This window comes from Pseudophryne corroboree, chromosome 2 (assembly GCF_028390025.1).
Source record: "Pseudophryne corroboree isolate aPseCor3 chromosome 2, aPseCor3.hap2, whole genome shotgun sequence".
NCBI classification, from domain to species: domain Eukaryota; kingdom Metazoa; phylum Chordata; class Amphibia; order Anura; family Myobatrachidae; genus Pseudophryne; species Pseudophryne corroboree.
In genome coordinates this window covers 854,367,339-854,381,071 of record NC_086445.1, presented here as the reverse complement: position 1 = coordinate 854,381,071, position 13,733 = coordinate 854,367,339, and the positions used below count along the sequence as shown (strand labels likewise).

Below are 13,733 nucleotides of genomic sequence, written 5' to 3'. Positions count from 1 at the left end.
CACATGCCTTTACATACTTTCTCTTTCTTGACTTTCACCATTGCTCCGGTGTGGAGAAAGCAGATCAAAAGATTAGCCAAAAGATTAGTTCCTTTAGCCACTTCGGTGAAACTTAGCACTGCTGAGTTTGACTTGCAAGTGCTTCTGCATATGCATGTTTTTGGGTTTACGCTTTCCGATCGAAACCCCTTCACAACCCCAAGGCTCACCCTGTCCATAGGAAGGAGTGGGCGTGCGAGGACAAACTCCATCTAGAGATGACAAAGATTCATCAAACTCTGAAAATGTTGTATTTTTGTAACTTGATGAATTTAGATCCAAATACTAGTATATGGGGACAGCGGGCCAGATCGGAACTGAGAGGTTAGCCGGAGATATCCGTGATATCTTTTATGTTAACTTTATAATGAATACCCCAGAAACGTAAATTCTACAAAAGTAGGTGAAAATTTTAATGTTCAACTACTTTTGTAGAAATTAAGGGGTGATGAATAGACCCCCTAGTATTGTTTTATTACTATGTTGTTCCCAATTGTAAAGCACAATGGCATATGCTGGTGCTATATAAGTAACTGGGTGCATGGTATGGCTGTAAGGTAAAAATTATTTGTTTATCTTGCAATTCCAAAGTTACAGAACTGGCAGCTTTAAAGTACAATTAGTTTTCTGAAATAATGCAAGTTCAGAAAAATAGAGCCTTCTCAAATATGGTCCTCAGGGCACTCTAAGGGGTTTATTTACTAAAGTGCAGAAATACAAATGTGAAGGCGTTGCCCATAGCAACCAATCAGATTCTAGCTATAATCTTCTAGAAGATAGAAAAATTATAAATATAATCTGATTGGTTGCTATGGGCAACACTTCCACTTATCTAAACCCACACTTTAGTAATTATACTGCTAAGAGTCCATGTTTTACATATAACCATATTTGGGCACAGGTGACAAAGTGCCTCGGCCATTTTGATTTAACCATCTGCGCTCAAGCATGGATATCCTTAAAGCATTGACTGTGTTTGTGTCTTGAGGACAAACTTTTTGGGATGCACTGATATAGAGAAATATAGACACGCATGTGTAAGGATTTTATGATAAAATGTTAAATACAGTGAGTTGTGTGAAATTATTATTTTATTAGCACTGATTTCTACATATAACTCCATGGGCAGGATGTAATGACATCGGAGTTCAGCCGCTGTGCGGGATGCTGGCCAAACTCTAACATTTATTTTTAAAGAGGCAATCATTAACAAGGCCTTGTAATGACTGGCCCTTTAAAAAAGCATCAAAGTTCGGACGGAATCCCGCACAGCCGCTGAACTCGGACTTCATTACATCCCGCCCCATGTCTGTTAAAAACAGGCAGGAAGTATAACAAAAAGTATAACATTACATTACACAAAAGTACAAAGATCATTACTCTGTTAAAATGAGCATCTTTTACGAATGATGTCACAATTACACAGTATATGACTTCAGAAATAATACACAATCATAACTGAATGTATTGATGTAATGCTTATCTAACATTTGCTTTTTGTTTTGTTCTCCAGAGGTATACTGGTTCCTGGTGGGTTTGGTTTACGAGGAACAGAAGGAAAAGTTCAAGCAATCACCTGGGCCAGAGAGAGAAAAGTTCCTTTTCTAGGTACACCAGGTCTCTAAATACATGAACTATGTGAACATCTTCAGCCTAAATGGAATAGATTGGACAGAAGCCGCTGCCACTGAGGTCCCTGGCAATTAGCATGTGTGAAAGATGTATTATGCAATTTAAAGAGAAGCAGTAAAGCCTTTAGAAATTAGACAATTGAGTGAACTAGCGGAGAACAGCAATTACGGCTTGTTTTGTCCAATCTATGAGAAGCAGTTTTAACAATTTATTGCCCTTTATTACTAAGTTCTACTTTTGTTGATAATTAGCAAAATGTGTTTAGAAGGCATTATGGAAACATTGCACTGTACACAAAACACCACTGACACAACCATACTTGCCTACCTGACCCTCTCCATGAGGGAGAAAATGCTCTGTTTCTGGACTTTCCTGGTAATGTATGATTGCCATCACCTGTGGTGAAATACCTTTCTTATCAATTAACTAGCTCACCACAGGTGATGGCAATCATACATTACCAGGAAAGTCCAGGAACAGAGCATTTTCTCCCTCATGGAGAGGGTCAGGTAGGCAAGTATGGACACAACACAGTACAACACAAATACAAAGAAGTGTCATTTATATTTATTAATCATTGAGCAAAGTGTGTCATTTTTTGTTATATCGGCATATGGTTTTGCTGTCACTATTTTATGTATTATACTTTTAAAAGGCTTAAAAAATAAAATGTTGTGGACAGTACAGCTGCTGATAAAGTAAAATACATAGGAGTCTATGTACTAAGCCTTGGAGAGAGATAAAGTACAGGCCAACCAGCTCCTAAATGTCATTTTTGTAACATGGCAGTTAAGAGCTGATTGGCTGGTATTTTATCTCCATCCACTTTATCTTTCTGCAAGGCTTAGTAAATAGACCCCATAATTCCCAATAGCTACTGAAAGGGGCAGTAGCTATTGGAAGTGGTTGGGTAGATTAGGGAAAAGCAAGGGAGAACTTAATTGTATCCTGTTTTAGCACTTTTAAATGTTGGATGTATGCAGTTAGTACAGCATGATATCCAGTGGCACCGAGAGGGATGGGGTAGCGGGTACTACCCCCCTTGAATATACTAACAGGCTAGCCGATGCTGGGCGGCGTCATCTTCCCAGTGAAAACTTCAGGAAGATTGATGGCACACTTTGAAAGTAAAGACTCCGGTACTGTGCCAGAGTCTTTGCCCACTAGTTTACATGCGCCATCTTCCCAAGTATTACTGGAAAGATGGTGCCGGCTGAGGAGGAGGGACCCACTTCCCGAGCAAACAAGGTAGGAAGTGGGAACCCTCCCCCATGCCTAACCTGCCCCTCCTTGAGTAAAAGATACCCCCTTTGGAGCAAGCGGGTCCCCGCAATTACTAGGTTATTAAATTAACTTTATTCGGAGGCGTAGACACCTATTTAGGCCACCCCCATTATAATACCGTCTCTCTACGCCCCTGGTGACATCACCATATAGTATGTTCTTTTATCAAAGTATGCAAGAATATTTACAGAGTTAAATATTGACTTACGAAAAAAGATTACGATAGTTTACATTTTTTATAGTACATACACAATTTGTTCAAACTATATCTTAAAGTTACCTTTTAATTTTAAAATATTTGTTTTATTTAAAATCTGTGTTTCAGGAGTGTGTCTGGGGATGCAGTTAGCAGTGGTGGAAATTGCAAGGAATTGTTTGAACCAGAAAGGTGAGGTCTTGTATTATTTAATGTACAGTAGCAACATATCACACATTCTCACATCAAAGAGCATGGCTCATGCTAGGGGTTTTACACAGTGGTTTGATGTCTAAAAGAAATCAGTGGAGTGATAAGGTAACTGAGGGATCAATTACTTTTAACATTTTCAATGGCTTCGGCTAGATCAGTCTTGAATGATCTCACAAAGGAGCTGGATTGTATTGCACAGAATAGGGCTAAACTGGGAGAACCCCGTCTGTCTTCTACAAGGTACAAACAATGCAAGTGGTAAGGCTGATAGGGGGACTAAATTATGTATTTTTCTCTGACGTCCTAGTGGATGCTGGGAACTCCGTAAGGACCATGGGGAATAGACGGGCTCCGCAGGAGACTGGGCACTCTAAAAGAAAGATTAGGTACTATCTGGTGTGCACTGGCTCCTCCCTCTATGCCCCTCCTCCAGACCTCAGTTAGAATCTGTGCCCGGCCAGAGCTGGATGCACCTAGTGGGCTCTCCTGAGCTTGCTAGAAAAGAAAGTATTTGTTAGGTTTTTATTTTCAGTGAGATCTGCTGGCAACATACTCACTGCTACGTGGGACTGAGGGGAGAGAAGCAAACCTACCTGCTTGCAGCTAGCTTGTGCTTCTTAGGCTACTGGACACCATTAGCTCCAGAGGGTTCGAACACAGGGCCTGACCTCGATTGTCCGTTCCCGGAGCCGCGCCGCCGTCCCCCTTGCAGAGCCAGAAGACAGAAGAAGAATGATGAAATCGGCGGCAGAAGACTCCTGTCTTTATTAAGGTAGCGCACAGCACTGCAGCTGTGCGCCATTGCTCCCACAGCACACCACACACTCCGGTCACTGTAGGGCGCTGGGGGAAGGGGGGGGGGGGGCGCCCTGGGCAGCAATTATATTACCTTTTGGCATAAAATACACATAATACAGTCAGTTAACTGTATATGTGTAAAAAACCCCGCCATTAAGTTACAGAAAACGCGGGACAGAAGCCCGCCGCTGAGGGGGCGGGGCCTTCTTCCTCAGCACACCAGCGCCATTTTCCCTTCACAGCTCCGCTGGAAGCACGCTCCCCAGGTTCTCCCCTGCAGTATCCAGGTACAAGACGGGTTAAAAAGAGAGGGGCGGCACATAAATTTAGGCGCAAATCGATACAAACAAGCAGCTATTGGGAAAATCACTTATTAGCAGTGTAAATCCCTGTGTTATATAGCGCTGTGGTGTGTGCTGGCATACTCTCTCTCTGTCTCCCCAAAGGACTTTGTGGGGTCCTGTCCTCAGTCTGAGCATTCCCTGTGTGTGTGTGCGGTGTGTCGGTACGGCTGTGTCGACATGTTTGATGAGGAGGGTTACGTGGAGGCGGAGCAGGGGCAGATACATGTGGCGTCGCCCCCGACGGGGCCGACACCTGATTAGATGGATATGTGGAAGGTCTTAACCGACAGTGTCAACTCCTTACATAAAAGGTTCGATGACGCAGCAGCCTTGGGACAGCCGGGGTCTCAGCCCGCGCTTGCCCAGGCGACTCAGAAGCCGTCAGGGGCTCATAAACGCCCGCTAGCTCAGATGGTAGACACAGATGTCGACACGGAGTCTGACTCCAGTGTAGATGAGGATGAGACAAATGTACAGTCTACAAAAGCCATCCGATGCATGATTACTGCAATGAAAGATGTATTGCACATTTCTGATATTTACCCGGTTACGACCAAAAGGGGTATTATGTTTGGGGAGAAAAAGCAGCCAGTGACTTTTCCCCCATCTGATGAATTAAATGATTTGTGTGAAGAAGCATGGAGTTCCCCTGATAAGAAACTAGTGATTTCTAAGAGGTTACTGATGGCGTACCCTTTCCCGCCAATGGATAGGTTACGTTGGGAAACATCCCCTAGGGTGGACAAGGCGCTAACACGCTTATCTAAAAGGGTGGCACTGCCGTCTCAGGATACGGCCGCCCTAAAGGATCCTGCGGATAGAAAGCAGGAAGCTATCCTGAAGTCTGTGTATACACACTCTGGTACTCTACTGAGACCTGCTATTGCTATAGCCTGGATGTGTAGTGCTGCAGCAGCATGGACTGATACCCTGTCAGACAACATTGATTCCCTCGACAGGGATACTATTTTGCTAACCATCAAACATATAAAAGACGTTGTCTTATATATGAGGGATGCACAGAGGGACATTTGCCTGCTGGCATCTAGAATTAATGCAATGTCCATTTCTGCCAGGAGAGTATTATGGACTCGGCAGTGGACAGGTGATGCTGATTCTAAAAAACACAGGAGGTTTTGCCTTATAAGGGTGAGGTATTATTTGGGGACGGTCTCTCGGACCTCGTATCCACAGCAACTGCTGGGAAGTCGACTTTTATACCTCAGGTTCCCTCACAGCCTAAGAAAGCACCGTATTATCAAATGCAGTCCTTTCGGCCTCAGAAAGGCAAGCGGGTCAGAGGAGCATCCTTTCTGGCCAGAGGCAAGGGTAGAGGAAAGAAGCTGCACCAGGCAGCCAGTTCCCAGGAACAAAAATCCTCCCCTGCTTCCACTAAGTCCACCGCATGATGTTGGGGCTCCACAGGTGGAGCCAGGTGCGGTGGGGGCGCGTCTCCGAAACTTCAGCAACCAGTGGGTTCGCTCACAAGTGGATCTCTGGGCTGTACAAATTGTATCTCAGGGATACAAGCTGGAGTTCGAGGCGACTCCCCCTCGCCGTTACCTCAAATCAGCCTTGCCAGCTGCTCCCAGGGAAAGGGAGGTAGTACTGGCGGCAATTCACAAGCTGTACCTCCAGCAGGTGATAATCAAGGTCCCCCTCCTTCAACAGGGCAGGGGTTACTATTCCACAATGTTTGTGGTACCGAAACCGGACGGTTCGGTGAGACCCATCCTGAATTTAAAATCCTTGAACACTTATATAAAGAAGTTCAAGTTCAAAATGGAATCGCTCAGGGCGGTTATTGCAAGCCTGGAAGAGTGGGATTTTATGGTGTCGCTGGACATCAAGGATGCTTACTTGCATGTCCCCATTTACCCACCTCACCAGGAGTACCTCAGGTTTATGGTACAGAACTGTCATTACCAATTCCAGACGTTGCCGTTTGGTCTCTCCACGGCTCCGAGAATATTTACCAAGGTAATGGCCGAAATGATGATACTCCTTCGAAGAAAGGGAGTTATAATTATCCCGTACTTGGACGATCTCCTCATAAAGGCGAGGTCCAAAGAGCAGTTGTTGGTCAGCGTAGCACTCTCTCAGGAAGTGTTGCAACAGCACGGCTGGATTCTGAATATCCCAAAGTCGCAGCTGATTCCTACGACGCATCTGCTTTTCCTGGGCATGATTCTGGACACAGAACAGAAGAAGGTGTTTCTCCCGGAGGAGAAGGCCCAGGAATTGTCATCTCTGGTCAGGGACCTCCTGAAACCAAAACAGGTGTCGGTGCATCACTGCACGCGAGTCCTGGGAAAGATGGTGGCTTCTTACGAAGCAATTCCCTTCGGCAGGTTCCATGCAAGGATCTTTCAGTGGGATCTGTTGGACAAATGGTCCGGATCACATCTTCAGATGCATCGGTTGATCACCCTGTCCCCAAGGGCCAGGGTGTCTCTGCTGTGGTGGCTGCAGAGTGCTCATCTTCTCGAGGGACGCAGGTTCGGCATACAGGACTGGGTCCTGGTGACCACGGATGCAAGCCTCCGAGGATGGGGGGCAGTCACTCAGGGAAGAAACTTCCAAGGACAGTGGTCAAGTCTGGAGACTTCTCTACACATAAATATATTGGAACTAAGGGCCATCTACAACGCCCTGAGTCAAGCAGAGCCCCTGCTTCAAAACCAATCAGTACTGATTCAGTCAGACAACATCACGGCGGTCGCCCATGTAAACCACCAGGGCGGCACAAGAAGCAGGATGGCAATGGCAGAAGCCACAAGGATTCTTCGATGGGCGGAGAATCACGTGCTAGCACTGTCAGCAGTGTTCATTCCGGGAGTGGACAACTGGGAAGCAGACTTCCTCAGCAGGCACGACCTCCACCCGGGAGAGTGGGGACTTCATCAAGAAGTCTTCACACAGATTGTAAATCGTTGGGAACTGCCACAGGTGGACATGATGGCGTCCCGCCTCAACAAAAAGCTAAAAAAATATTGCGCCAGGTCACGGGACCCTCAGGCGATAGCTGTGGACGCACTAGTGACACCGTGGGTGTACCAGTCGGTTTATGTGTTCCCTCCTCTTCCTCTCATACCCAAGGTACTGAGGATAGTAAGAAAGAGAGGAGTAAGAACTATACTCATCGTTCCGGATTGGCCAAGAAGAACTTGGTACCCAGAACTACAAGAAATGATCTCAGAGGACCCATGGCCTCTGCCTCTCAGACAGGACCTGTTACAGCAGGGGCCCTGTCTGTTCCAAGACTTACCGCGGCTGCGTTTGACGGCATGGCGGTTGAACGCCGGATCCTAACGGAAAAGGGCATTCCGGATGAAGTGATTCCTACGTTGATAAAAGCTAGGAAGGATGTGACAGCAAAGCATTATCACCGCATATGGCGGAAATATGTTGTTGGTGTGAGGCCAGGAAGGCCCCAACAGAGGAATTCCAGCTGGGTCGATTTCTGCACTTCCTACAGTCAGGGGTGACTATGGGCCTAAAATTGGGGTCCATAAAGGTCCAGATTTCGGCCCTATCTATTTTCTTTCAAAAAGAACTGGATTCACTGCCTGAAGTTCAGACGTTTGTTAAGGGAGTGCTGCATATTCTGCCCCCTTTTGTGCCTCCAGTGGCACCTTGGGATCTTAACGTTGTGTTAGATTTCCTGAAATCACACTGGTTTGAGCCACTTAAGACCGTGAAGCTAAAGTATCTCACATGGAAGGTGGTCATGCTGTTGACCTTAGCTTCAGCTAGGCGTGTGTCAGAATTGGCGGCTTTGTCATGTAAAAGCCCATATCTGATCTTTCATATGGACAGGGCAGAGTTGAGGACTCGTCCCCAATTTCTCCCTAAGGTGGTATCAGCGTTTCTTTTGAACCAGCCTATTGTGGTGCCTGCGGCTACTCGGGACTTGGGGGCCTCCAGGTTACTTGATGTAGTCAGGGCTTTGAAAATCTATGTAGCCAGGACGGCTGGAGTCAGGAAAACTGACTCGCTGTTTATCCTGCATGCACCCAACAAACTGGGTGCTCCGGCTTCAAAGCAAACTATTGCGCGCTGGATCTGTAACACGATTCAGCAAGCTCATTCTGCGGCAGGGTTACCGCATCCTAAATCAGTAAAAGCCCATTCCACAAGGAAGGTGGGCTCTTCTTGGGCGGCTGCCCGAGGGGTCTCGGCTTTACAGCTTTGCCGAGCTGCTACTTGGTCGGGTTCAAACACATTTGCTAAGTTCTACAAGTTTGATACCCTGGCTGAGAAGGACCTTGCTTTTGCTCATTCGGTGCTGCAGAGTCATCCGCACTCTCCCGCCCGTTTGGGAGCTTTGGTATAATCCCCATGGTCCTTACGGAGTTCCCAGCATCCACTAGGACGTCAGAGAAAATAAGAATTTACTCACCGGTAATTCTATTTCTCGTAGTCCGTAGTGGATGCTGGGCGCCCGTCCCAAGTGCGGACTCTCTGCAATACATGTATATAGTTATTGCTTAACTAAAGGGTTATTGTTATGAGCCATCTGTTACTGAGGCTCAGTTGTTGTTCATACTGTTAACTGGGTATGGTTATCACAAGTTGTACAGTGTGATTGGTGTGGCTGGTATGAGTCTTACCCTGGATTCCAAATCCTTTCCTTGTTGTGTCAGCTCTTCCGGGCACAGTTTCCTTAACTGAGGTCTGGAGGAGGTGCATAGAGGGAGGAGCCAGTGCACACCAGATAGTACCTAATCTTTCTTTTAGAGTGCCCAGTCTCCTGCGGAGCCCGTCTATTCCCCATGGTCCTTACGGAGTTTCCAGCATCCACTACGGACTACGAGAAATAGAATTACTGGTGAGTAAATTCTTATTATTTGTTTTATCAGGGCTGAAGATATCAGCAGGTTTATTTATTAATAGTTATATAGCTCAGGAATTTCTGCTGCGCTTTACTTTTGGAAACAATTGTGATGAAACAAAACTGGGTAATAACAGTCATAGTAAGGACTTGCTCAAAAGCTTACAATCTATAAAGAAATAAGAATTAAGAATAGGTGTTTTTTTATTGCATAATGTTCCACCGGATTACAAAGGTTTTTGATGGGCTATATTATATGGTCACACAGCAATGTTGGTCAGGGGTCAGGAAGATGGCAAAGTGAAAGAATGAGGAAATATGTCAGGATATGTGTGGACTGTACAGTGGGGAAGTAATTGCATAGGAAAGTTTATGAAGGTTATGTGGGTGGTTCTGGAATGTGATAAGCTTGCATGAAGAGGTGAGTTTTCAGGGAACACTTGAATGTTTGGAGACTAGAGGAGAGTCTCATTGTGCATGGGAGGGCATTCCGCAGAGTTGGTGCAGCCTGAAGAAAGTCCTGTAGTCGTGGATGGGAGTGAATAATGAGTGTAGGTGAGAGGCGTAGATCTTGTGAAGAGCAAATAGGTCAGGTTGGAAGATATTTTGAGATAAGCAAAGAGATTTACAATTTGGTTACTTGCCTTGTGTGTGAGTAATTTTTTTTTAATTTTGAGTACGGTAGAATACAGGAAACCAATGGAGGGGCTCAAAGAGCAGATCCGCAGACGTTGAATGTCTAGCAAGGAAAATTAGCCTTGCAGCTGCATTCAGAATGGTTATTTTTTGGATATGTTTTTTATATGCATGTAACATTATTTTGAGACAGATTGAATGTGGACAAAGGGGCTGATTCAGGTTGAATCGCAAAACGCGATCCAACCTCCTAGGCGGAGACAGATCATTGCGGGGGCGGTGTTAATCAAATGAATGTCGTCACACGCAGCCGCCATGATCGGAAAGATGACGACGGGTCTCCTGCTGGTGCAGCAAAGCTGCGCCGGCAGTAGGAAACCTTAATCTTTGCTATCAAGCAGAAATTGCAATGTGATTGCAATTTTTGTTTGATAAAGGGAGGGGGGGGGGGTAGCGGCGGCGGTCAGCATCCTGGCCGGCCTTGCCCTGCGATGCGTGGCCCCAGCATGCGATCTCATGGATTGCAAATTGTGCTACGTAGCAGAATTTGCAATCCAACCTTAATCAGGCCCACAGGACAGTTCAGAGTTAAGAATGACACTTAGGCAGCGAGCTGGTGGAGTAGGATTGATTGTCGAGTTCAACAATGTATTTATAAATATTAATAATGTCCCCTGTCAGCCGCCTCTTTTTCCAGTGTAAACATATCTAACCTTGTCAGTCTTTCCTCATAATTCAGTGCCTCTAACCCCTTAACCAGTTTGGTGGCTCGCCTCTGAACCCTTTCGAGTTCCAAGATATCTTTTTTATAGTGCGGTGCCCAGAAATGTACACAATATTCCAGGTGTGGCCGTGCCAATGATTCATACAGTGGCAGGATTATACTCTCATACCTTGTCTCCTTTCCTCGTTTTATGCATGCTAACACCTTATTTGCTTTTGTTGCTACATTTTCACATTGCGTACTGCTAAGTCTATTATCTGTGAGCACACCCAAATCCTTTTCAACTACCGTTATCCTTACATTTTCCCCATTTAATTTATAGGCTGCCTGATTGTTCTTAGTCTCAAAGTGCATAACTTTAAATTTTTCGATATTGAACCTCATTCTCCATTTGTCTGCCCAGACCTCCAGTCTAGATTAATCATTCCGTAGAGACTCAACATCCTTGTCTGAATTAATTATTCAACACAATTTACAGTAGTATCATCTGCAAAAATTGAAACAATGCTTTCTAGGCCCACTCCTAGGTCATTAATGAATATGTTAAACAGCAATGGCCCGAGTACTGAACCCTGCGGTATTCCACTAAGCACTGAGGCCCATTCAGAGCACATCCCATTAATCCTTAATCGCTGTTTTCTGTTGTACAGCCAATTACTGTACTTATCCAAGTACAAATAGTGTTTCCCACGCCAAGCTCTCTCAATTTGAAAATAAGTCTCTTATGTGGGACTTTGTCAAAGGCCTTAGCAAAGTCCAAAAAGACCACATCCACTGCTTTACCCTGTTCAATATTGCTCACTTTCTTGTAGAAGCTTATTAAGTTAGTTTGACATGACCTGTCCTTCACAAAACCATATTGGTTCCTATTAATAACCTTGGAGTTATCTAAGTGGTCTAGTATACTATCCCTTAATATATCTTCCAGTATTTTCCCCAATATAGATGTCAAACTTACCGGTCTATAGTTGCCGGGATGAATTTTAATTCCCTTTTTAAATATTGGGACTACCTCTGCTATACGCCAGTCCTTCGGTATCATTCCTGATATAATTCACTCTCTGAAAATCAAATATAGGGGCTTCGATAGCTCTGAGTTAAGTTCTATAAGATCCCTGGGGTATAGTCCATCCGGCCCAGGAGACTTATTTATCTTAATTTTACTTAGTCTCTCCCGGGCTACTTCCTCGTTTAACCAAGTACTTAGCAACGGGTCGTTTTTATTGCTTATGTTGTGCACTTTTTCCGTCAACCAGTCCTTTCTCGTGAATACTGATGAAAATAATTTTTTCAGTAAATCAGCTTTTTCCCTATCATCATTAATCAAGACATCCAACTCGCCCTTTAGTGGTCCAATATTCTCCTATTTTAACCTTTTACCATTTATATACTTAAAGAACTTTTGGGGGTTTGTTTTACTTTCCTTTGCTATTTGTTTTTCGTTTTCTATTTTGGCTGCCCTTATTTCTTTTTTGCATTTTTTTTTGTAACATTCCCTATAGAACTGGAATGATTCCACCTTCCCATCAGACTTAAATGCTTTGAAAGCTTGCCTCTTTTTATCCATTTGTTCTTTGACCTACTCATTAATCCACATCGGTTTGGATTTACTACCTACTGTTTTTGTTAACCTTGGGAATGAACAAATTTCAGCCGTATTCCTACTATGAAAAACAATTTCCCAATTAATGTCCTTCATTGCTTGTTTCAGCAAGTTCAAATTAGCTTTTCTAAAGTTAAAAGTCTTATTATGATTGCTATTTCCCAAGGTCTAGCCTACTTTAGCATTTGATAATATCTCTGTATTATTAGTTAGTACTAGGTCCAGTATAGTCCTATGTCTAGTTGGTTCCTCGATTACCTGGGACAAGTAATTATCTTTTAGCATGTTTAAAAACCTGTTTCCCCTAAGTGTATTTACTGTTTCGGTGTTCCAATTTATATCTGGGTAATTAAAGTCCCCTATGATAATGACCTCCCCCATTCCTGCATCTTTTTCGATTTGCTGCCAGAGTTGCAATTCGTCAGACACACTAATATCTGGCGTGTTTGTAGCATGTCCCTATTAAAAGCTTTTTTGTATCTTTACCCCCACTCGAAATCTCAACCCATAATGATTCCACGTTATCTCCAGTCCCCTCGTAAATGACCCCTTTACATAAGGTTTTAAGAATGGCTTAACATAAAGACAAACATCCCCTCCTTTTTTATTAATCCTATCTCTCCTGAAGAGGGTGTACCCTTCCATGTTTGCTGCCCAGTCGTGGGAATCATCCCACCATGTCTCTGTAATGCCTATCAAATTGGTCATTAAGTGTAATCGTTTCTAATTCCCCCATTTTACTTGTTAGGCTTCTTGCATTTGCAAGCATACACTTAAGTTTAGTACTTCCCTGAACTGCAAGTTTATTTTTAGACGTTTCCTTAGGAAGTTGAGTCTTCCTTAATTTACCATTGCTGACTATTTTTCTCCTCCCCCCCTCTCCATCCCCATTATACTTTATACAGCCCTCTTTTCTACTGTCTCTAGTTGTCCCACTAATTCTTTCTTGTCCCTCCCCCAAGGCACCTAGTTTAACCTTCTAACCATCTTTTCCCCCTGCACTGCTGCCCCCTCCTCATTCAGGTGCAATCCGTCGTGACAAAAAAGATGGCGCCTGACGCCCAGTGTTCCAAGAACACAAATCCTTCTTTCCTACACCAGTCTCTAAACCACACATTAACCTCTCTAATCTCCCTCTGCCTCCCTGGACTAGCGCATGGCACTGGTAATATTTCAGAGAATATTACCCTAGATGTACTTGCCTTTAGTTTCTGGCCTAGGTTCCTATAATCTTTCTTAAGGACATCCCACCTGCCACTAACTTTGTCATTGGTGTCAACGTGCACCAAGACCGCCGGGTCTTTCCCTGCACCTCCCAACAATCTTTCTACCCGGTCCGCAATGTGTCGTACCGGAGCACCCGGGAGACAACAAACTGTACGGCGATCACGGTCTCGGTAGCAGATTGCCCTGTCTGTCTTCCTGATGAT

The 13,733-nt window shown here is 44.5% G+C and overlaps 1 protein-coding gene across 3 annotated transcripts in view; it reads left to right on the top strand.

The window, feature by feature from the left end:
- The window catches only part of CTPS2 (CTP synthase 2), an 848,459-nt gene that overhangs the window by 344,922 nt on the left and 489,804 nt on the right, over positions 1 to 13,733 (top strand). For all 3 annotated transcript variants that reach the window (XM_063955808.1, XM_063955806.1, XM_063955807.1), the window contains 2 exons: positions 1,553 to 1,647; positions 3,281 to 3,343. In XM_063955808.1, the coding sequence (XP_063811878.1) occupies positions 1,553 to 1,647; positions 3,281 to 3,343 (158 nt within the window). The remainder of the gene's footprint in view (positions 1 to 1,552; positions 1,648 to 3,280; positions 3,344 to 13,733) is intronic.